This window comes from Parus major, chromosome 24 (assembly GCF_001522545.3).
Source record: "Parus major isolate Abel chromosome 24, Parus_major1.1, whole genome shotgun sequence".
Classification (NCBI taxonomy): Eukaryota; Metazoa; Chordata; class Aves; order Passeriformes; family Paridae; genus Parus; species Parus major.
Window position 1 is genome coordinate 1,790,245 of NC_031792.1, and position 21,651 is coordinate 1,811,895.

General features: G+C 48.1%; 2 protein-coding genes across 3 annotated transcripts in view; both read left to right on the forward strand.

Annotated features, from left to right (window-relative positions):
- The first annotated feature begins 43 nt into the window (after positions 1-43).
- On the forward strand, positions 44-3,817 carry PDZD3 (PDZ domain containing 3). The gene is made up of 10 exons (XM_015649648.2): positions 44-300; positions 901-928; positions 1,129-1,193; positions 1,407-1,618; positions 1,764-1,950; positions 2,033-2,169; positions 2,243-2,447; positions 2,606-2,802; positions 2,922-3,092; positions 3,264-3,817. Exons 1-10 carry the CDS (start codon positions 285-287, stop codon positions 3,306-3,308), a joined length of 1,263 nt encoding a protein of 420 aa, XP_015505134.1. The 5' UTR covers positions 44-284; the 3' UTR covers positions 3,309-3,817.
- Positions 3,818-6,272: 2,455 nt separating this feature from the next.
- Positions 6,273-21,651, forward strand: part of CBL (Cbl proto-oncogene) — a 34,034-nt gene continuing 18,655 nt past the window's right edge. For both annotated transcript variants that reach the window (XM_015649636.3, XM_015649637.3), the window contains exons 1-2: positions 6,273-6,521; positions 12,617-12,864. In XM_015649636.3, coding sequence (XP_015505122.1) covers positions 6,375-6,521; positions 12,617-12,864 — 395 coding nt within the window. In that variant the 5' untranslated portion in view covers positions 6,273-6,374. The remainder of the gene's footprint in view (positions 6,522-12,616; positions 12,865-21,651) is intronic.

The window sequence follows — 21,651 nt, forward strand, 5'->3', positions numbered from 1 at the left end:
CCGCCTCACAGCACTGGCATGGAGCAGCCCACCTCTGCTCCAGTGCTGAACCAGTCATTCTCCCCTCCCTGTGTCCCCCGGGAAGCCACCAGGAGCTGTCCCCAAGCTGGGTGTCCCGGGGTGCTGGCCCTGCTCCCAGCTCCGACTGGCAGTGCCCTGGGGCTGGGAGTGCAGGGAAGACTCGGGGCTGTTTAACCATTAAACCTGGGGCGTCTTGCAAGAGGCGGGGACACCTCCCTGCCACTTCACCCTGTACCTTGCTCCCTCTGGCAATCCCTGCAGCCATGAAGCAAACAAAAGGTATGTGCCGGGGAATCCTCTGGAGACCCTTCCCCACACACACAGACCCTGCTGCCAGATGGAGCAAGACAATGTCAGAGCCCAGGCGGCCTGTGGAAAGGAGCCAGAGGCATGCAGGAAAATGTCTCATCATGGGGATGCTGGGGAGGAATCCCCTCTCCCTGGGTTGGGGGTTTCCTGTTCCCACTGAGGTGTGGAGGGATTTTATGGGGGGTTTGTGCCAGGGAAAGTCTCTATTCCCTTCTCCTGGCTCCAGCAGCTCTCTGAGGTCCTGGTGAACCTTCTCAGCCCTCACTGAAGAGCCCTGTAAGCCCCCATGACTGTGCCCCATCTGCTTGGCCCTGCTGTGCCCCAGGAGTGAATGCCCATGGGACCTGAGCAGCAGGTCTAGCTGTTGGGAATGCAGGACAGTGGTGACAGGGCCAAGGAACAGTCTGTGCTGAGAGACAGAGGGGCTTGGGGGCTGTGTGGGCTTGGCAAACCCCCTCACCTGGCATGGCAGGCTCAGCCTGTGAGTGGACAAGCCCTGAGTGCTCGAGAGCATTGGGGTCTGCTCCCAGCCCATCACCTCCTGTGCTGACCTCTCCTCTCCCTCTGCAGGGCTCGAGGGAGACAAGATGTCCATCATGTAAGTGCTGATCTCCCCTTGGCCAGGGGCTTTCTGGGGCTCAGGAGATGTGTGGAGAATGGTCCAAGACAGAGATCCCCTCTGGCTTTCCCAGGCTTCAGCTGGCCCTTTCTTGGAGGAACAAGCTCCCCAAGGCTGGGGGAGGCAGGGGTAAGGCCATCCTGCACTAACATGGCCTCTCCTGCCCTTTGTCATTTCAGAAAATTTGAGTTTAACCCCAAAGTTGGGATCGACAACCCTGCCTTGACACTGACTGAGGACACGGGTAAATACACCCCCTCATCTCCCAGGGTGTCCTTGTGTCTGCATGGGGTTGTGGCACCTGGGCACTGCTGGGGCCCTGAGCTCTCTCACTCACACTGGGGACCTGTGGGAGGTGAACACAGAAGGGATGAGCAGATCCCCAGCCCAGGATGGGGTGGAGAACTTGTGTGAGGATCCCTGCAGGGCCCTGCTCACAGGCTGTGCCCCCACACAGATGGTGAGGGCATGGGGGAGCCCCGCTTCTACCTCCTGACCAAGGACAGCACGGAGACCTTCGGCTTCTGCCTGCACGAGGAGCTGGGCTGCCAGGGCCACGTCATCCGGCAGATTGAGCTGGGGGGGGTGGCCCAGCGCAGGGGGCTGCAGGACGGGGACCGGCTGCTCCAGGTCAATGGCCACTTTGTGGACCACATGGACCACCTCAGGGTAAGCTGGGAGCATCCCACAGGAACGCCTGGATCCTCCCCAGCCAGGGGAACGGAGGATGCATGACCCCTGCTGACCCCAGGGACCTTGATCCCCCCCCATCAGAGGGGTGCTTGCCCAGGGTTCACAGCCTGGGTTCTTCCAGGTGGTGCAGAAGATCAAGACCAGTGGGAACCAGGTCTTGCTGGCGGTCCTGGACGGTGACTCCTACGAAGCAGCCAAATCCCTGGGCAGGGACCTGTCCCAGATGCTGCCAGATGACATCCGCCCGCGCCTCTGCCACGTCACGAGGGACAAAAGCGGCTTTGGCTTCAGTGTGTCGTGTCCAGAAGGTAAAGCAGGATGCTGCCACCATGAGCCACCCCATTGTAGCACCTCACTCACTCCAAAGTGCTCCTTCTGCTCCTCCTGCAGGCACCAAGGGCACTTTCCAGCTGTCGGTGCTGCAGGACGGGCCAGCAGACAGGGCAGGGGTGCCACCAGGCTCCTGGCTGCTGGAGCTGAACGGGGACAGCGTGAAGAGCTACTCCCACACACAGCTCACCAAAAAGGTGCCTGGTCTTGGCATGGGGGGCGAGGGATGGGGCTTAGAATGTCACTGAGAGCCCCGTGCTTCCCATCCAGCTTAAGCAGAGCGGCAACAAGGTGACACTGCTGGTGGCATCCAGCTCCGTGGAGGAGTTTTATCGCCTGAGGGGGCTGCGGATCACGGCTGCCTTGGCAGACACCTCCAGACTCCCCTTCAAGGTTCGGGAGCTGCACCTGGTGAAGGGTCCCGCTGGCTACGGCTTCCTGCTCAAGGAGGATGACTGCAGCTCGGGGGGAGTAGGTGAGGAGGCTGAGAGGGGCAGTTTGTACCTGAGCAAGGCACTTCTGAGGGTTGGGAAGAGCCAACAGCTCTGTGCCTGCAACAGGACCCTGTCCCCACCTGCACACGGGGGTCAGCAGGGCCAGTTCCCCTCTGCGAGCCTCTCCCCACTGTGGCAGGCCAGTTCCTGTGGGATGTGGATGTGGGGCTGCCGGCCGAGCAGGCAGGGATGAGGGAAGGGGACCGTGTGCTGGCAGTGAACGGGGAGAGCATCGAGGGGCTGGACCACGAGCAGACTGTGCGCAGGATCCGCGCCCGGGAGGACCAGGTGACGCTGCTGGTCATCGACCCCGCTGGTGATGAGTTCTACCGCTCGGTAGGTTTTGGGGACATGGTCCTGCTCTGCCTGGGGAGCCCTGGGGTGCTGTGAGGCTGCATGGTGGGATGGGTGTCCTCCACAGGGGCTGTGCATCCATCCCTCTTCTGTTCTTCCAGATCGGGCTGTCCCCCCTGCAGTTCTTTGAGGACAGTGACCCCGCCTCAGGCTCCTGCACGCCCTCCCTGCCCTCCCGCAGTGGCTCCCCTGCACTCTGTGACGTTGAGGTGGGACCCAAGGGACCTGTGTCCTGGCTGATGGCTGCTGCCAACAGTATAGAGATCATACAGGTAACTCCTCAGGGCAGCACTCACAGCCTGGCAGCGCTCTGAGTGCTGCCACCCTCCTTTCTGCCCATCCTAACATTTCCCTGGCACCTGTGCTGCTGCCAGGAGGAAGCTGTGTGCTCCCCTGACCACAGGGGCCAGGCAGAAAGACCCCTCCAACCTGTGTCCCCGCAGAGCCAGCGCCAGGAGGAACAGACGAAGCTGTGCCAGGCATTCTAACAGCCCAGGAGCCTCTGGACAGGCTCTCCCACACAGCACCTCCACCCAGGCCATGTCCAGACCCTCGAGCCTCAGCACTGCTCAGCATGGACCCTGCACACGCAGTTCCTGTGTCTCCATGCCTGGCTCACAGCATGACCCTTCCAGGGACTTGTCTCTGCTCACCGAGGCTGGCTCAGAGCTTTTATCAACCACAGTGGCAGCTCCTTGTAACCTGACCACAAACCTGTGTCTTTGCCTGCTCAGCTACCTCCAGGGATTTCTCAGGACATTGCACTGAAGCCCTTGCCCAGCTCCAGGCTCTGGGAGTTCCCAGGAGAGCTGAGGCACTGCCCTCTGCACCGTGACTCAGGGGACTCGAGAGTTGGCTCAGATCTGCACATGCATGGACATCTCTCCTGTGCTTCTCCTCTCATCCTCTCCCTGAAGCTGTGGGCAGTGAGTGTCCACCACCCACCACCCTGTTCCTGCACCACCCTTTTGGGGTGTGATTAAAGGACAAATCCACACTGCTGTTTGTGTGGGTGATGTTATGGACAGCACTGTGTCTTAGCAGCACATCCCAGGGCCAGATCCATCCTCTCTTCCCAAGCCTGGAGTTGGGCACTGGATGCAGGAAGCTCTCCAGGTGTGCTGCTGAGAGGGTAGGGGCTGAAACCATCCTGAGAGCCTCTGGACCTTCAAGAATTGAGGGCAAACTCCTGTAGGCATCCCTCGTGCTCCATGGCAAGGGTTGTTCCTGAGGGTTCCCCTTGCAGGTGACACATCAGGAGCATCGGTTCATGCCCTGCCAGGCTGTGACAATGCTGGGGGAGGGACACGGAGGAGGTCCCAGGGCACAGGGGGGTCCCAGCAGGGGAAGTTTCACCTCTCTGCCAAGCGTGGGAGAGTGAAAATGAGCAGAGTTTTGCACGGGGCCAAAAACCGCAAACCTCTGGCTGAGGTTTTACCTTGGCCCCTTCTCGAGCGCGAACGGAAACGCGACACTGGAGCAGTGCCCCGTCAGGTAGGGGAGTCTGCCTCTGTGTCCCCTGAGCTCAGTGCAGGCATCTGCGGTGCAAGAAGCCTTTTTGGGAGCCTTTGGGAGCTGACAGCTCGGGAGGGAGCAGGGCTGGCCTGAGGGAGGGAGCAGAGCTGCAGGCTGGTTTGGGGCTGAATGGTGGGAAAAGCTTGGCTGGGAGCCCCAGCAGCTCTGAGGTGTGGGGTTCCTGCATCTGTCCCAATAGCCCCGAGTGAAACCCTCCCAAGGGGTCCCAGTGAGACAGTCAAAACAGCCCCAAGCAAAATCAACCTTTGCTTGAAGTCTCACACGTAGCTACAGCCCCAGCTTGGAGTGAATAATGCCCAGAGAAGCAGATAGTCAGGAATGCAATTACTCAAGCGTGTTCCCTGATCTCTTTGGATCAGAGCCATGGTGATTTTTGTACTTGGCTCTCACAAAGGCAGTGTTGCCCTCCCCAGTTCTCTCCCCAGGTACTTGTGGTAGCGTGGAGCTGGCCAGGGCACCCGCTGGTGGTCAATCCGGCTTGACTATTAGCCAGAATCCATTAGCACCTAATGGGAAAAGCCTCAGGAACACGGCCTCAATAAACCTTGACATATTTGAGGTCAATATAATCCTTAGGAAAATTTGCCCAGGTAATTAAAGCCAGACAAGGAGTTGCCTGTCCCAGAAATATTTACCAAGCTTTACCAAAGGCAATAAAATGAAAGCATGGAGTTTTATAACCAATCCATGCCAGGCTCCCTTGTTTTGTTTAGTGCTGCTTCCTGCTGAGCTGTCCATCTGGCTCCTCAGCAAGTGGGTGCCACAGGGGAAGCAAAGCTCCCTCGAGGAGGTTGGATCCAGAGGTTGAGGCTGTGCTGTCCAACCTCCAGGCCTGAGTTTGGGGTGCTCACGTTCCCCAGACTGATGTGGCCAAAGTGCAGCACCCACAGTTTTCCTTTGCCTGATTTCTGTCGCTGCCGTGTCGTACCAGCCACAGCTGGCTTTTGCAAAAGGATGTGTCCTTCTGCCTGAGAGAGGAGATGAAAAGAGGATCTGAAGGCAGCAAAGAAACAGAACTTAACTGACTTTCAAGCACATGTTTTAATTTTTTGAAAGTTTGCTGGTGTCAGCTCTGACAAACTCACACTTTGGTTCCCTTTGATTCCCTGGTCCCCTTTTCTCTCCCCGGTCCCTTTTCACTCCCTGCTTCTCTTTTCTCTCCCTTGTCTCCTTTTGACTCCCTGGTTCTCTTTTCTCCCCCTGGTTCCTTTTCTCTCCCCGATCTCCTTTTCACTCTCTGGTCCCTTTTAATTCCTGGCCCCCTTTTTCACTGCCCGATCCCATTTTCTCCCACGTGTCCTCTTTTCTCTCGCTGCTCTGCTCCTGCTCCTTCTCCCGTAGGAGCATGTCGGGAACAGGGGCTCAGGTCCGGTGGGCTCTGCCTGTCCCTGCCTTTGCGGGGAGATGCCTCAGGTACCTGCCAGCTGCACTGGACGCTCTCCCGTTCCCATTCCCTCCCTGCCATGGGGATGCCGCTGCTGCTCCTGCCTCTCTGGGAGAAGGGGTGGGGTGCAGCACCGCCTCCCCGCGTCCGGGCAGTTCTTAGAAAAGGGAACGCGTCTTCAGGAAAGGGGAAGCGATCCCGTTTCGCAAGCTGGGCGAGGGGCACGGGAAGGGCAGTGAGGGCCGCGGGTCCCTCCCGGGGGCGGCGGGGCGAGCGCGGCCCCCGCGTTCCCATGGCGACCGCGCCCCGCCCCGCCCCGCCCGCACCAAGCATGGCCGCCCCCCTCCCTCACTCCGCTGTACTGCGCATGCGCTTCGCTTCTCCACCAGTCAGCGCCGGCTCCTCCCCGGTGGAGGGGGCGTGACCGGGCTAGCGGGGGGGCGGGCGGCCAACCAGCGCCGGCGAGGAGGGCGGGGCCTCCCTGGAACCGGGCGCCGCCGCCGCCGCCACCGCCCACGGCCGCCGCCGCCGCCCTGCCCGGCCCGGCCCGGCCCGGAGCGCCCTCAGCCCGGTCCCCTCCAGGGCCGCGGCCCCGGTGCCGGACGGGCCCCACGGGCCGGGTGTGGGCGCCCCCATGTCGGCGCCGCTGAAGAAGGGCCCCGGCGGGCTCATCGGGCTGATGAAGGACGCGTTCCAGCCGCACCACCACCACCTCGGGCCGCACCAGCCCGGCGCCGTGGACAAGAAGATGGTGGAGAAGTGCTGGAAGCTCATGGATAAGGTGAGGAGGGCGGTGGGATGGAAGCGGCCGCGGGGGGCTGGGGTGGCGTGGGGTGGGATGGCTGTGGGATAGGGCTGGCCTGGGGAGGTTGGGACTCTGGGATCACAGGGGATCTGGGATGAGCCTGGAGCTGTGGGGTTGGCTGGGAGAGAGGGCTCGGGGGGAAATCCTTGGGGGACTGAGAGGTGTGTGAGCACAGAATGGGGTGCAGCACTTTGGGGCAAGGTAGTGAGCATAGAATGACAGGACAAGGGGGAATGGCTTCACACCGATGGGAGGCAGGGCTGGATGGGATCTGGGGAAGAAACTTCCCCCTGGGAGGGTGGTGAGGCCCTGGCACGGGGTGCCTAGAGGATCTGTGGATCCCTGGAAGTGTCCAAGGCCAGGTTGGAGAGGGTTTGGATCAACCTGGGATAGTGGGAGGTGTCCCTGCCAGGGACTGGGACAGAATGGACTTCAAGATCCTTCTAACCCCAGCCATTCTGTAATTCCACGTGGATCTGGTGTGATGGACAAGAGGCCAGAGGCAGGATAGCAATGGGATGCCAGGATGGAAAGGTATGAAGGAAGATCAGCAACTCTGCATGAACAAGGTGCAGGAAGAGGGGACAGTTTGGATGGAGGATTTAGAACTGCCTCAGAGGATCTGCGATGCTTCCCCAGGCGGTGGTCACAGCCCTAAGGCTGCCAGACCTCAGCATTTGGATCACACTCGCAGGCACAGGGTGGGATTGTTGGGGTATCCTGTGCAAGGCCAGGAGTTGCACTGGAGGATCCTTGTGTGCCCCTTCCAAGCCAGGATATTCTGTGGTATCTGTATTCATGTACAGCTAATTTCAATCCTGTAGGTGCTGGGGTGGGCACTGGTGGTGCTGGGAATGGGTAGGGGCTGGTGGGGAGCTGCAGGTGGTGACAGCAGCAGGACAAGGGAGAAATTTAGGATTTGCCCCTTGGAAGGTGTGCCTTGGCCTGGTGTGTGGATAGTGGATGGTGAAGCTTTGTGGCAGGTTATTCCTTTTGGAGCAAACAGGAATGTGTTGCTGCGCTCAGGACAAAACCTTTTCCTTAAAACTGAGCTGAGGAAAAACTGAATAAACCCTTTTGCAATAAGTACATGTAGCTACAGAAAGATAAAGTATCAACTGATGTTAAACAAGAAAAACTTGTGGCGTGGGAGTTGGAAAGGCCTTCTTCCAGTCCCACACCTTTAGGAGGGGCACGGCTCTCTGGGGTCATTAAGACTCTCTGCTCCTCCTCCTCCTTCTTTTAAAATGCCAGGAAATGGCTCTTGCCGGGGGCAGGACACCAGACCTTTTGGCCTGTTGGTGTGATGGGATATTTGATTTACTGGCCTGGCTAGGTGTGCTGGTCAGTCCAGTGTTTTCAGAAATCCTGGGGAGTTGTCAAGGAATGATCAAGTGGGTGAGCGCAGGCACACAGAAATAGGCACAAAATAAAAATCTAACATTTTTGTGGAGATTTCATTGATAATTACTGTTCAACGCTGAAATCAAGGCTAGGCTTAACATGTTGCAGTCTGAAATGTGCAGTGCATTTTATGACACTGAGTTCAAGGCCCTAAAAGTAGCATAGAGTAATAGCATCACCCAAGTTGCCCCCAGGCCTTGGGGACTGTCACCTGGCCACCTACTTCCCCTTTGGGGGCAGAGCAGGCAGGGATTTTGGGCATCCCTCATCCAATTGCCCCTCAGGCTTATGCATTTTCCTTCTCTTTCCCCTGCATTGTTTATCCATGCAGTGTCTGAACCTCCTGCAGTAAGTGCTAAAAGCAGGCAGAGTAAATGACTTCTTTAAAGGCGTATTAAATTATATTCCTGCCAAGAAATCACTCTGTGTTGGCTGGCTCAACAAAAGCCACGGTTTATAGTTGTGCCTTGCTGTGCCTGTGATGAGCTTTGATCACCTACAGCGAGACTGGGGCAAAGGAAAAAACCCTTTTGAGAAGTGCTGTTGGCTCTGTTACAGACACTGAGGGCCAAGCACAAGTGCTAATGTAGGAAAGGCAGTTTGGGCATGGAAACAGGACCCTAAATAAGTGTAAGAATGCACATCTTCATATACAGAATATGTATAGCAGGATGGCAACTTGTGTTGGACCTCATAACCTGCTCTGTTCGAAGGAAAACGCTAGCCTGGAAAAAAGCTAATTATGACAGCATTTTAAAATGCAGTGGGATTTTTTTTTGGGGAAATTTCACAGCTTTATGTCTTTATAGCAGGTTGGATGTGTTCTCTCTCCACTGACAGAAAAGCCAAGGCTGCTGCTGTATTTGTCACAAGTTGCATCGACCTCTTTTGACTCCAGGTTTACTCACAGGCAGCATCCAGAAGCTCTCAGGCTTGAAGTCTTGTTCAGTCTGATTTGTACAAAAGGAGAGATCTGGCTCTAAAAAGCCTGTTAGATTTCAGCTGTACTTACACTCAAGAGAACACATCTGAATTAAAATCTTTTTAGTGTAGCAAAAACCCAGAGAAGCTCATGGCTCATGAGAAGGGCTAAATGAATGGAAGGTGTTGAGAATGGGTTAGATTTCTAGGCCAAGAACGTGAAATTCCAGGTGCAGATAAAAAACCTGCTTGTGTGCATGTTTAATAGATGATGTTTTTGCCTCTCAGAGCTGCGTGCTGTGTCTGTGTGGGTACACTACACTCACGACCTCATTTGTTAGTCTGCATAATTAGCTGGTGTTGTCAAAGCATTTGTGCATCTCTGCTTTCGGATGTGACTGATGAATTTCCTATGCACGTTGATTCTTGTCCAAATATTTTCCCTGTAATGCTCTCCATAAGCTGCCTGACATATTTATGTCTTTCAGATTCTTTCATTTGAAGCCTTAATTTTTTTGTCAGTACCATTCCTCCCACAGCTACATGTGGTCACACAGAGCATGGACATAAAATAGCCCTTTCCATCCCCGTTGGATGTTCCCCTTCAGCTGAAGGAGGTGATATTTATGCATTTCTCTGCAGAACAGAGATGAAATGCAGCCCCCTGGAGTTCACTGCTGTGGGTGGTATTTGAGGAATAGGTGGGTTAGTCATGAGCTGCTTGGGATGGAGCAGAGTGGAATGAATGTGGGAAGGCAGAGGAGGAAGAGGAGCTTTGAGATAAAGCTTCTCTGAAGGCTTTCCTGATACCATTCAGTTCCTAGAACTGATATAGAGAAGTGCCACTGCAGGTCACCTTCATTGTGAGTAGAAGAAAGGCCAAACACAAATTTAGCAAGAGATAAGAGATGTTTGAGTGGGTTTTGTTTTGCTGTTTGCTTACGCTGGAATGAGGTGTGATGTCAGGAGAGTTGGCTCTTCAGCTGCTAAAGGAAGGAAAAATGAGTTTTCAGAACTGCCCTGGAAGGGAAAATCTTACCTGGGAGTACCCCTGGATGCTCATCAGGCCTGGGACTCTTAAATCCAGAAATCAGTCAAGGCAAGCTGCAGATTGTTGAGGGGGAAGATTGAATTCCAGGCCTCGAAGATCTAGATGAGATTATTTTTCCTAGAATGAGTAGATAACAGATTCTTTCCTTAAAACTCAGTTGGGGAAACTGTTCTTTGATTATTTTTTTCCTCTTGTACTTGGAAAATGGAAATGGGTGAAGTCAGTGTTCAGGTTCTTCACAGGCTCACTTCTCTTCATGCTAAGCTTTATTGGTGTGTCTAAAAACCAAAAAATATCTCCCCAAAAGGTTTGTTCCTCAGCGAACACAGCATAAACCAGACAAACTTTTGGATGTTAATTTAAAACCACGGATTGCTTCTATTCATTGCCATCACACCTAAACAAAAAAAAAAAAATTTTTCTCCTTTTTGCTCAGTTTCCTTCCACGTTGCTGGTCCCTGTGGAAAGCTGCTGAGGGACAGCTGTTCCCAGGGCTGGGAACATTCCTTTGGATGTTGTCATGATGCTGCCATGATGCTGCAAGTGCACACTTTAGAGAAACAAGGAAAATGCCACCGCTTTTGTCACTGCTGTGTTATAAAAGCATCAAGTTTGCTCAGGAGGCAGCAGTTCCTAGTTATGCACAGTTGCTTAACTGCTCATCTTAGCTAATTTTGGTCTACTTGGTAAATAAAGAAGCTGATTTGATAGTAAAATACCAGCAGTTTTGACCTTTCTGTTAACTGTTTGAGGTATCTACTTCTTGGGAAGCATTTTACAGGGGCTCTGAGAATGAGCAGTTTGCAGAACTCTCTGCTGCTGTGATGGAATTGTTCTAATTGATACCAAAGTCTAAAGTGCAGCAGGTCTGCTGCTCCCATAGCTGGGTATTTTCAAAGAGTAACAGCCAAAAATTGTTCTCTATTTCCAGATGGCTGAGGGAAGTGCAGGCTCTGCTTGCTTAATGTGGCTTCCTCCTCAGAGCTGACTGTGTTTGTTAAGGTTTTAAACCCACTGTATAATAAACAATTTCTGCTGGAGAAAAGGTTTTGCTGCCCAGAGCATAGCTCAGCTGGGTCTGAGGAGCATATTTAAGAACCTATTTATGCTCATAGTGAAACTATTTTTTTTTTCAGGGGAGAAATGTGTTGAGTCAATTTGTTGATATGGTTCATTGTACAATGTTCACAGGCTCCAAGGAAGCAGCAGTTGAGGCATCAGCATCAATTGACTAAGTCAGCTGTCTGGCCATCCATCTCTTTATCTTAAGACCTTGGCAGCCTCCTCAAAATGGAGGGAAAATTTTGGTAGTTTGTTTTTCCCATGTGTTCTTGCAGAGGCTTTTTTAGGTGTTTATTTTTTTTTAGCGGCAGTCTGATTTTTCTGGTTTGAGTTTTGATACACTGTGTGCCTTTCTCTTGGCTGAAATCGAGCCTTTCTCAGGTCTGCTCTTGGTACAGGCACTGCTCTAAGATAAAATTGGAGGTGTCACTTCACAAGGTTGCTTTTTGCACATACCCTAATTGGCCAAGTGAAATGCTGAAGTGCTGTTTCAGAAGGAATAACTCTGTTTACCATCCATGTTTAAAGGAAGTAGGTATTTAAGTGTGCTCTGTAGGGAACTGCTCAATTCCTCTTGAAGGTTTCACAAGGTTTTGTGGAAATGAGGTACTGCAAAAGGATGTTAAATTGTTATTTTGCTTTTTCTTATCCACTTTACTGAAGTTTTGTATTCTGCACTGTTTAATATCTGAAATTCCCTCATACCTGGCAGTGTCATGAGTTTAGATGTCACTTATATGCTGGGTGTTAAGCACCCAGATAATATTCATTATAGGGAAGAACTTCAGGAAAGTGTAGCCACATTTTGTGCTCAGGTTTACTGGAAATCACAGAATATAAAAGTGCTAGACTGCTGCTTCTTACCTTGTAAACTTGATCCAAAACTGACCTCCCAACTCTTTAATTCCAGCCCTTTCTATAACTGAAAATTCACTACTAATTTTTCACATGGCTGTTTTGCCATCAGCTCTCCCTTTAATTCTCTCAGTTTAGATAATGGAAAAATTTGGCTATGGCGGATGGTGAAGTGGCTTCCTTTCCCCTCCCCTGTCACATAAATTTATTATCATGAGTTTCATCAGTCCACATGCACTTCAGCCCAGAAATTGCATTCTTTTATGGTGGCTGGGCTCACTATCTGGAGAAAATAGCCTAGAGAAAAGGAGGCTTGCGGGAGCCTTATCACTCTAAAACTCCCTGAAAGAAAGTTATGGTGAGCTGGGGGTTGGGCTCTGCTCCCAGGCAAGCAGTGACAGGACAAAAGGAAGTGACCTCAAGCTGCACCAGGGAAGGTTCTAGAGGGACATCAGGAGGAATTTCTCCATGGAAAAGATGGTCAGGCTTTGGAAGGGGCTGACCAGGGAGGTGGTGGAGGTGTCCAAGGAATGCCTGGACATGACACTCTGCTCTGGTCTGATTGGCAAGGTGGGGACCACATTGGACTCGATCTCAGAGGTCTTTTCCAGCCTCTGTAGCTCTGGGATTCTGTGTTTCCATCTGGACTCGACCAACAAATGGGATTTGTTGAGCAAACATTTCAGAGCGTCGTGTTTGCGACAGCGAATTGTGTTGAGCTCCCGATTGCGCTCCTCTCCTTGAGTTTTCACAGCGCTGCTCTCTCCATTACCCACAGGTGGTGCGTCTGTGTCAAAACCCCAAACTGGCCCTGAAGAACAGCCCTCCCTACATCCTGGACCTGCTGCCTGACACCTACCAGCACCTGCGCACCATCCTGTCCCGCTACGAGGGCAAGATGGAGACCCTGGGTGAGAACGAGTATTTCCGCGTCTTCATGGAGAACCTGATGAAGAAAACCAAGCAGACCATCAGCCTCTTCAAGGAAGGGAAGGAACGGATGTATGAGGAGAACTCTCAGCCTAGGTAACGGAAAGAAATGGTTTCCAGTGTTTGTTGTAGGAATGGAGTGCGTCGGAAGCTTTGTATTTGAGGTAGATCAGTTGTGAGCGCGTCTTGCATTTTAGCTGAGGTCAAGGGACATCTTCAAGGTGAAGAGCACTTAAAAAAAGGCTAGGTGGAGGTAGAAACTGCTCTTGCTGAATATAAGGTTCTCTTGAACAAAATAGTGTGAATTTAATGTACCTGAGAAGGTGTTTCCTCATCCAGCTTTAAGAAAAGGAATGACAAGGTGATTTAAGAGTAAAGCTCTGGGAAAGACAAATCTTACACATTTGTGCAGGGTCTAACAGGCAGAGATGTACAAGGCATATGTTTGTAACACTAAACTCATTGCAGGTTTTTGAAATAGATGTTGAATTTTTTTTTAAAAAAAAGTGAAAACCACCCAGTGGCTGAACATAATTGCCCTGGGGAGAATGTGGTTAACGGCCTGGCAGCAGCTTGGAGATACTTGGGGGGTTAAAGTGCTGGCACATGTTTCTGGTTTAATACTAAACTCTGTGTAGCATATTCCATGATACTGAGCTCCAACCAAAGGCTGTGACAGTGGCTCCAGGAGGCATTGCTGGTGCTGCTTGGATTGCTACTGACTGCGTTGAGAATGGACTAAGAAATGGAAGTTTCCTTCTGGAGTGTTGTTAACTGTGTGTGTATTGTGATCTGTCATAAATCTGGAACATCTGATGAGTGAATGGTAGCTGTGTCAGTCATGAATCCAAAATCCCACCTCCAGTGCCTTGCTTTTTCAGAGAGGAGCAAAGAGGAGTAATTCCAGAGAGTTAATCATCCTAGTTGGTTTGTAATCCAGCTAATTGACTAGAGGGAGCGGGGGAAATCCAGATTGATAGATGTGAATGGCAGGACTGCAGCAGAGGCTGCTGCTCTCACAGCAGGCATGGGATTCCTGGGGGAATTGCTAATTGTCCCATTTATGAATAAACAGCTTTAGCAGGGAAGGAACTGTGGGGAGACTTGTGTTAAGCACAAGCATTAAAACAGCATCACATCCTGGATGGCATCTTCCTCTGCTCCTGCACAGCCCAGGAAGGTGCAGTTTGGTCCTAAAGGGGTAACACCAGAGAGCCTTTTCCTTGTGCTGAGCTTGGCAACATTCTCAATTCTTTAATTTGTCACAAAAAAGGACAAGGTTAGGGCAGTCAGTGCATGTGATTTGTGTACCAGTTCAAGAGATACCTACACAAAGAACGAGGATTTTGGTTTTGGAGATTCTGGTAAATGCTGCACCAGCAGTGCCAGATCCCATGTTTGTGGGAGCTCTTGGAACCCAATCACTTGAGTGCTATTTGGTAATTAAATTAAATGAATTTCTGCTATAAATGCACCTACAGATATAAAATATGTACACTAATCAAAGGTGAAGAAACTGAAATTTTCTCACCTTGCTAGGAGATGAAGAAAAATACAAATATTTTTTAGTATGAATTAATAAATTAATAAGTTCAAATATAATAATTTATCAATACATTAGTTAATTAAAATACTCCTAAGTGTGGGAGAAGCCTTCTGGAAGATGGTCAGTAGTCTCTAAAACAAACAAATAGAACCTGAATCTGATTATTCACTGGGAATGTGGCAGTGTGTATATGTGCATATATATATATGTATATGTATACATAATCTAGTTTGTTCTTGATCTCATGCAGGTTTGTGGCTGTTAGTCTGCAGTGCTTTGAGAACAGGACTTTAAAAATTTAATAAATGAGTTGTTTTGACTTTTCTATTTTTCCCTGTTGTTCTTGAAGCTTTTTTCCTCCTCTCTTCCAGACTTGACATTCATTTTGCTTCCTGTTGTGTATGACCTTATTTTCTCCCCCAAATGGCTCCTGGTATAGAGCAAAAGGCACAATTTTGGCATTGGCATAAGCAGTGTGAAAGCTGTAGTTTGCTCCTGCAGAGCAGTCATGAAAAATGTCTGAAGTCGGTTCAGAACTGCCCTGATCATTTGAGCATCACCTTTCTGTCCTTATTATTCCCAACTTGCTCATTGTGTATTTCCTCTCAGACATTTGGGAGGTCTCTGTAGCTCTGTGGTTTTGGTGTCCAGGGCTTCAGACTATAAATATATAAATTAACCATGGTTGTACCTCTCCTGTGTTAAACTCACACTGTGATTTTTGTGAGGAGAGCTCACTTGTTTTGCTAGGAGAGCTTTCAAGATGCTATTTAAATTCTGCTTTAGCTCAGTTCCATGTCTGTTTAAAAATTCATGCTGCTGTGGATGCCTTTAAAGCTCTGTGTGCACTTCCTGACTGATAGGTAGGAGGAGTCACTTCTGGGTACTGTTAAATTCAGTTAAAACTGAATTTTGGGGAGTAGACCATATGCAACTTAGTGACTTTGGGGTTTTTATTAGAGATATTGTTTTGTTCCTCTGAGTTTTGATAGCTACAAGCAACATCTGCAGGCTTGGAATCAAATAGTATTTCTGGAGTTAATAATTTTGGATATTTTCTTGTATGCTTTTAATAAGGTAAAGGCAAATCACCCAATGATTGGTTGGCTGTGTGCAGTAATTAGGAATTCTTGGGGTTGAGCACATTTCCAGAGGTGCTGCTTCCTTTTCTTTACAGATCCAGGGGTAAATATGTGACTTCTCTATTGTAAACTTCTTGAGTTTCCTTTTTAACAAAAAAAAAGAGATGAAACAAACATATTTTTCGCTGCAATGTGATGGTTCCGTTGCTTGACAGTGCTGTTCTTACTCTGAACACGCTGAACCTGCCTCAGGTCTCGATTTCAGTTTCATTTAGAGGCTCAGTGGTTTTGCTGGACTATTTTTTTTTCTGTTTCCATTGCAGAAAGCTTTTACTTCTCAGCCCTCCAAATTGCACAGAGGAGCTGCAATTTGTCAGCTCTCCACACTACATAAATTGCTTCTTGCAGCAGTGGTTTTGCAGTTGTGTAAATAGATTATACTTGATGTGGCAGAAGTGAAAAATAGCTTGTTGATCAGGAGACAGGTAGAGGAATTGTCTGTTCCTTGGGAAAGGATTAATTAGGCTGAAGAGTCCATTTTTCACCAAAGAATCAAATTTACTAATTGTGTTAAACTAGTCTGTAACAAGGGAAAATTCAGAGGTTATTTTCTAAATAAAATCAGAGCACTGCAAATGTTTCCACTTTAGAACACAGCTATGGAAGCTGCAGGATGAGTGAGGAGAAATAATTTTTCAGGATGTGGGCTGGATGTTTTAAGGAATAGCACAAGTTATTTTTCTAGTTCAACCATGGGAAACAAGCTGTTAACACAGCCAGTTAAAAATAAATATATCTGTAGAGGAAAATGGGGTTAAGCAGGGAATATAATAAACTTTTTCCATAGAGCAAGGAGGTAAAAAAAAAGCTTTGGGAAGCTAGTCTGTGTTTAATTGTTCTTCTGACAACAGCTTAGGGGATGCTGGCTCAGCAGGATTTCATATTCTTCTCCAGCTCCAATGTTAAGACTCACTAATTTACACAGGAAAAAGCTACCAGTGTTTAATGTCTCCTGGAAATGACCATGCATATCTCTGAAGGGGAAGGAAGTGCATGAAGAATGACTTGGAGAAAAAAAAAGAAAAAAGAAAAAGGTTGGAATTTAAAGAGGAAAAAGTTGGAAAACACTTGTGTTAAACCCTGAACCAGAAAATCCTCTGGGAGGAGGGGGTTGGTGCTCTAATCTCATCTTTGAGACCTCTTGCACACATTCCTGCCCAGTGAAAACGAGATAGTGCAAAATGTGGAACTCAGAATGGTGCGTGCGAGTCCTCTTTCTGTCACTTCCTTCTAATACAGCAGCACTTTTTTTTTTTTTTTTAAACAAAACCCACTAGTGTGAAGTCTACATCTGCATTTAAATTAGAACATCTTAAAGAAAAGAACAGGCTCCAAAGCTGCCCACAAGAAAGGTTTCCTTGCCAGGCTCCAGCATATGAACACTAACTAACTGCTTATTACCCAAGAAGAAATTCATTATCATGTAAATGTTGTTGGAGGGGAGGAATGTGAATTATTTCTTTCTAATTTGGTTTTAAATTGCTGTTTAGGTGATAGTTTTGGAACTTAAGTAACACTTAGCATAATTGGCTTAAGCTTGCATTCATTATAGTTTTCTTTCAGTCTGAAATTGGACCAATGTCTTGAAAATCAATTTGTGGACAAATGCAATATTTCAGATGATTGCATAATAAGGAAGGAAGATTTTTATTCTTCTTTCCTCTCAGAGCCTATAAAGTTGTAGAGTTTTATGGGAAGCTGTGGACTTGCTCTTGTGGGTGGAATTACAAGCACATTGGTTCATTTGTAGTAATTATCATTGGAAATGTGATGGATTTCTCCATGCTGGCAAAAATGTGCCGCTGCTACTTGGCAACTGTCTCGTGTCTCTTGGGCGCTTGGCTGGGGTGTTCAGGGCTGGGATGCCACATTTGGGATTTCTGGGGTTGGATTTTAGCCCATCCCACCCCTGCCATGGGCAGGGACACCTCCCACTATCCCAGGGTGTTCCCACCTGGCCTTGGGCACTCCCAGGGATGGGGCAGCCCCAGCTTCTCTGGGCAGCTGTGCCCACCCTTAGAATAAAGAACTTTTTAGTATCTACTCTGAACCTGTCATTCTTGTCATCCTTGTCATGCCCACTTGGTATCCAAGACAGTTTTGAGGTGGCTGAAGATGAATCATAAAATACGGAATCTTCCTTGATTTAGAGACAGAGCTTCTGTGTTATGTTTTTCTCTTTAACTATTGCAAATAGCGTCTGAAATACAAATTTTTATCCCATTGCAGAGAGCACAAAATGATGTATAATGAGAAGTGTCCTGAACAGTACATTTGTTGGGTAATCCCCTTGAATCTGGTAAAATAAATTAATCTGTTACCTAAGTGAGAGTTTTATCCTTTACCTTGTCAGTCCTCTGAATATTTGTTGAGCTCCTTAAAGACCATTAATAACATCAAATGTATTCCTCTCTTTAAAGCCTTTTCTCCAAAATTTAAATTTTAAAAGTGGATTTTTAGCTTCTTAAGAGTGAAAATAAGTTGTAACACGAACGCCTGCACTTAAAATAATAAGTCCAGATCCTTTAAAGGTCAGTTGGTTTGGTCCTTGTGGTCAGCACAGTGGCCTGATGTCCTTTATGCTTCCCATCAGTCACAGCCATTTGCATACTGATGGAATATTGAACGTTTTTGGGTGGTTTGTGGCCCACAGTGTGTTTTGTGTTACCTTCTGAAGTGATGGGCAGGCTCTGCTCACAGAACTCAAGGTGTTAAAATATATTTATGTGACCTGAAAAGTGCCAGGGTTCAGCAGAGCATCAGGAAACTGCCCTGTAATACCTAAAGCACTGAAAAAGGAGGAGCTGATGGTGAAAAATTCTATAAAACAAGCAATAAATTTAATGTTAATCTGTTCTTTTAGTTACTCTGAGGATGTCCTGTAAATCTTACAGAGCCTGACTCTGTAAGGTGCCTTCTGTTGAGCCAGCAATAGTTAAGTGGAATTTCATTCACTTCCTGTGTTGCAAGTTTTGTTGAAAGTAGTTCCGCTGTTTCTATTTTTAACCCAAATCGAGCTGCCTCAGGGTTACAAAAAACAGCTTGGGATCACCTCAAGCATTCCCACTCACTGCTTCTGTGAAAAATTAACACACACAAAACTCCTGGCTGGGGTGGGAGCACAGCCTAAGACAATTCTTCTTTTTGAAGCCAGGCACATCAAACTTTTTGCTGAAATCAAATTGCTCCTGCTTGGTGCATCTGAAAGCCTCTGTGACATGAGAACCTTCACATCTTTGTGGTTTCTGAAAGGTGCATTTTACTTGTTGGAGTCGTTGGAAGATCTGTTTGGGTTTTTAATTTGTTTGGTTTTTTTTTAATTTATTTTTTTAGCTCTTTGAGTATAAAATTGTAATATGTAGTTATAGGAAAAAAACTGTGGGTTTGTGGTTTGTGTTTTCGTAAGTAGTGGAGCTTGCACTTACCTCCAGTGGATGCAAACCCTGTCACCTAAACAGAATCTGGTGGTAAGAGTGTAAGAATAAGAAATAAGGACTATAATTACAGAGAAGTGAAGCATTTTGAGGTTGGTTTCTTGTGCTACAGCTCATAATTCCTGTGTTTGTAACATGCCTTCAGCAGAACGAGCTTTACAGACACGACAGCGTGTGCATGTCAAATTGTGGCATGTGAGCACAATATTGTGACTAAATCAGCCTGTGGAGCTGATCCTTGCTACGTGTGAGGAGCTAAATCATCCTGTGTCAGCTGGGTAGCTCTGAAGGAGGTGAGAAATACTGGGAGAAAATGAAAAACTCGTAGCTGGCAGTGGCAGAGATGGTTGTGCCACGTTAATATTGCCTTGAGCGGAAAAGGCATTTAGTCACGAAGCACATTAATTTAACTAATTGTGTCATCGTGGCTGAGAGAGAGACATCCCTGATTAAACCATCCTCTGCCCTTAATGGATTTCCAAGATGGAGCTCATACACTGGAAAAACACTTTTGTGCAGGAAACTGGGAGAGAAAAATCTGCTGTGAGTCTGGGGGGAGACAGCACCACCAGAACCCCCAGCTGGAGCTGGCAGTAGGGGGCTGCACCTGGAAATTTCTCCTCAGCCTCCTGAATTCCACAGAAATGTGTGGAGCAAACCCATCCTGGGGCAGGAAGGAAGGAGCAGAACCACAGCAGAGGGGCTCAGAGCAGGAAGGAGGGGGAACCTGTCTGTGGGCCTGGGGTAACTAAAGAAAACTCTTGCTTCATGCTGGTTTTGGTTCCCCAAAGTTGTCTTGGGAGGGTTTGGCAGCAGGGCAGGCTCTGGAGCTGTGGCTGGTTTGTCACAGAAACAGTTCTCGGCTCCCATTCCTCCATGCTGCAGGTGTTCCTCACAAGTGAAACACTTGGTTACTGTATACAGCAGAAAAAAATATTTAGCTTTTTACATTTTCACTTGTTGATTCATTATTTCTAACCATAATAAACCGAAGGCTTTGCCACCTAGATGTGAAATCCCACCTCAGCTGTTGCTGTGAGCACAGAACAGAGCAGGCTGTGGCTCTTTGAGGCTGGCCCAGGTGGTGCCTGCAGCTGCCTGCACACACCAGGGACAATTCACTGATGTGGCCTGAGGTCCCTGGGTAACGTTTCCAGCAGTGCTGGGGTGACAGGTGTTTAAATTCCCCAGCAGCAGCATTTAGGTGCTGCAGTCACCCCTTCCCAAACTCTGCTTGGCATTTAATTCTTGAACTTGTAAGATTTTATTGACTAAGACTTGATTTTAATTAATTCTTGTAAGGTTACATTTTTAACTTGTAAGATTTCATTCTTGAACTTGGAAATTGGATTTGTTTCTGGTGGAACCCTTGGTGACAGTTTGGTGTGGATTACAGTGTTTAGGTAAAATATTGAAAAATGGCCATCATGGGACATTGCTGGAGGTCTGTGGCCAAAACTGTTTGGAAAGCTCCAGTCTAAGACCCATAAATGTTTTTTGAATATATGCCCCTTTTTCTGGGAGTACATTCACATCTGTTTAGTTGAAGCAATAGCAATAAGGACAGTTCTGGTGTTACTAAAAATAAAACACAATCATCAGTAAAATATATTCTCTATAATTGCAAGTTTTTATTTGGTCTGTATAAATTTACAAATATTTAAATTGTTAAAATAAAGACCATGTTTGTCCTTTTAGCACAGGATTGGTAACTGTTGTATGTAAAAGCCAGTAACACAAACTATTTTGCAATTTACTGCTCTTTATGTTCATTTCCTGTGGTTTTTCCTGTTATTTACCTGCAATATAGCTGAATATTTATTAAAAAAATGTGATAACCTTGAGAATTTAAAATGTTCAGCAATCCAAAATGGTTTTGGAAGCCGAGTTTTTCAATGTGTGTGCGTAAAACTGTTTGTTTATCCATCCTTAAGCCTGAGGAAGTTCTTACTTCTCTCATTAACTGATGTGCTCAGCTAAGTGCAAGCACTTCCTGGAGCTCAGCTGAGGCAGAAGAGATAAACAACTGGACACAGGAATATTCCCTGGCTTCTTGCAGTGTTTTGTTTAAAGCATGCACTTGTTCAGGGTCAGAAATGCATCAAAGTGCTTGTCTGTCATACCCAAATTTCCCCACATGCTGCTGGGCAGTAACTGGAGAGTATAAAATGATTAGCAGGTTTATTAAAGATCTATTTTTATAAACTCAGTAAAAAAACTCAGTATTTTTTTGCTGGGGTTGTAGATGGATGAAATGATTGATAACAGCCTGGTGTTTGAGTTTTCTTCTTGCACTACCACAAACTGTAATGTTTTTTTGGCATTTTATGGAAGTGAGGGCTTTGACTTGCAATTTTTTTAGTGTTTATCAGACAAAGGCATGGCAGGGACATGGTGAGAATCTCCATGAGGGAGGGAACTGGGGTGTGAATTTACAAATAAATCATCTTCCCTGTACCACAAGCTCTGAATCTGAGCCTTCCCCTCGTAAATGCAAAGAGAAATACACAGCTTTAAATTACTTAACATGTCAAACCCAATCTGTAGAACTACTTTAAAATACCCAGTCTGAGTGTGTAACACATCCAGAGACAGCTGGGGAATGGGACAGCTCGTGGAAGAGCAGCTGGAGGATTTTCCTTGTGTTAATCCCAAGCACCTGCTGTTGTTGGACATGTATGAAATGACAAAAACCAGAATTCCTTGTGTAGCTGGTGCCTTCCATAAACACTTTGAGCAGCTTTCATTGCTGCACACAAAT

Coding starts and splice junctions, on each gene's coding strand:
- PDZD3 (XM_015649648.2), top strand. Junction 1,951..2,032: donor CAGTGTGTCGTGTCCAGAAG/GTAAAGCAGGAT, acceptor CTCCTCCTGCAG/GCACCAAGGGCACTTTCCAG. Junction 3,093..3,263: donor ACAGTATAGAGATCATACAG/GTAACTCCTCAG, acceptor GTGTCCCCGCAG/AGCCAGCGCCAGGAGGAACA.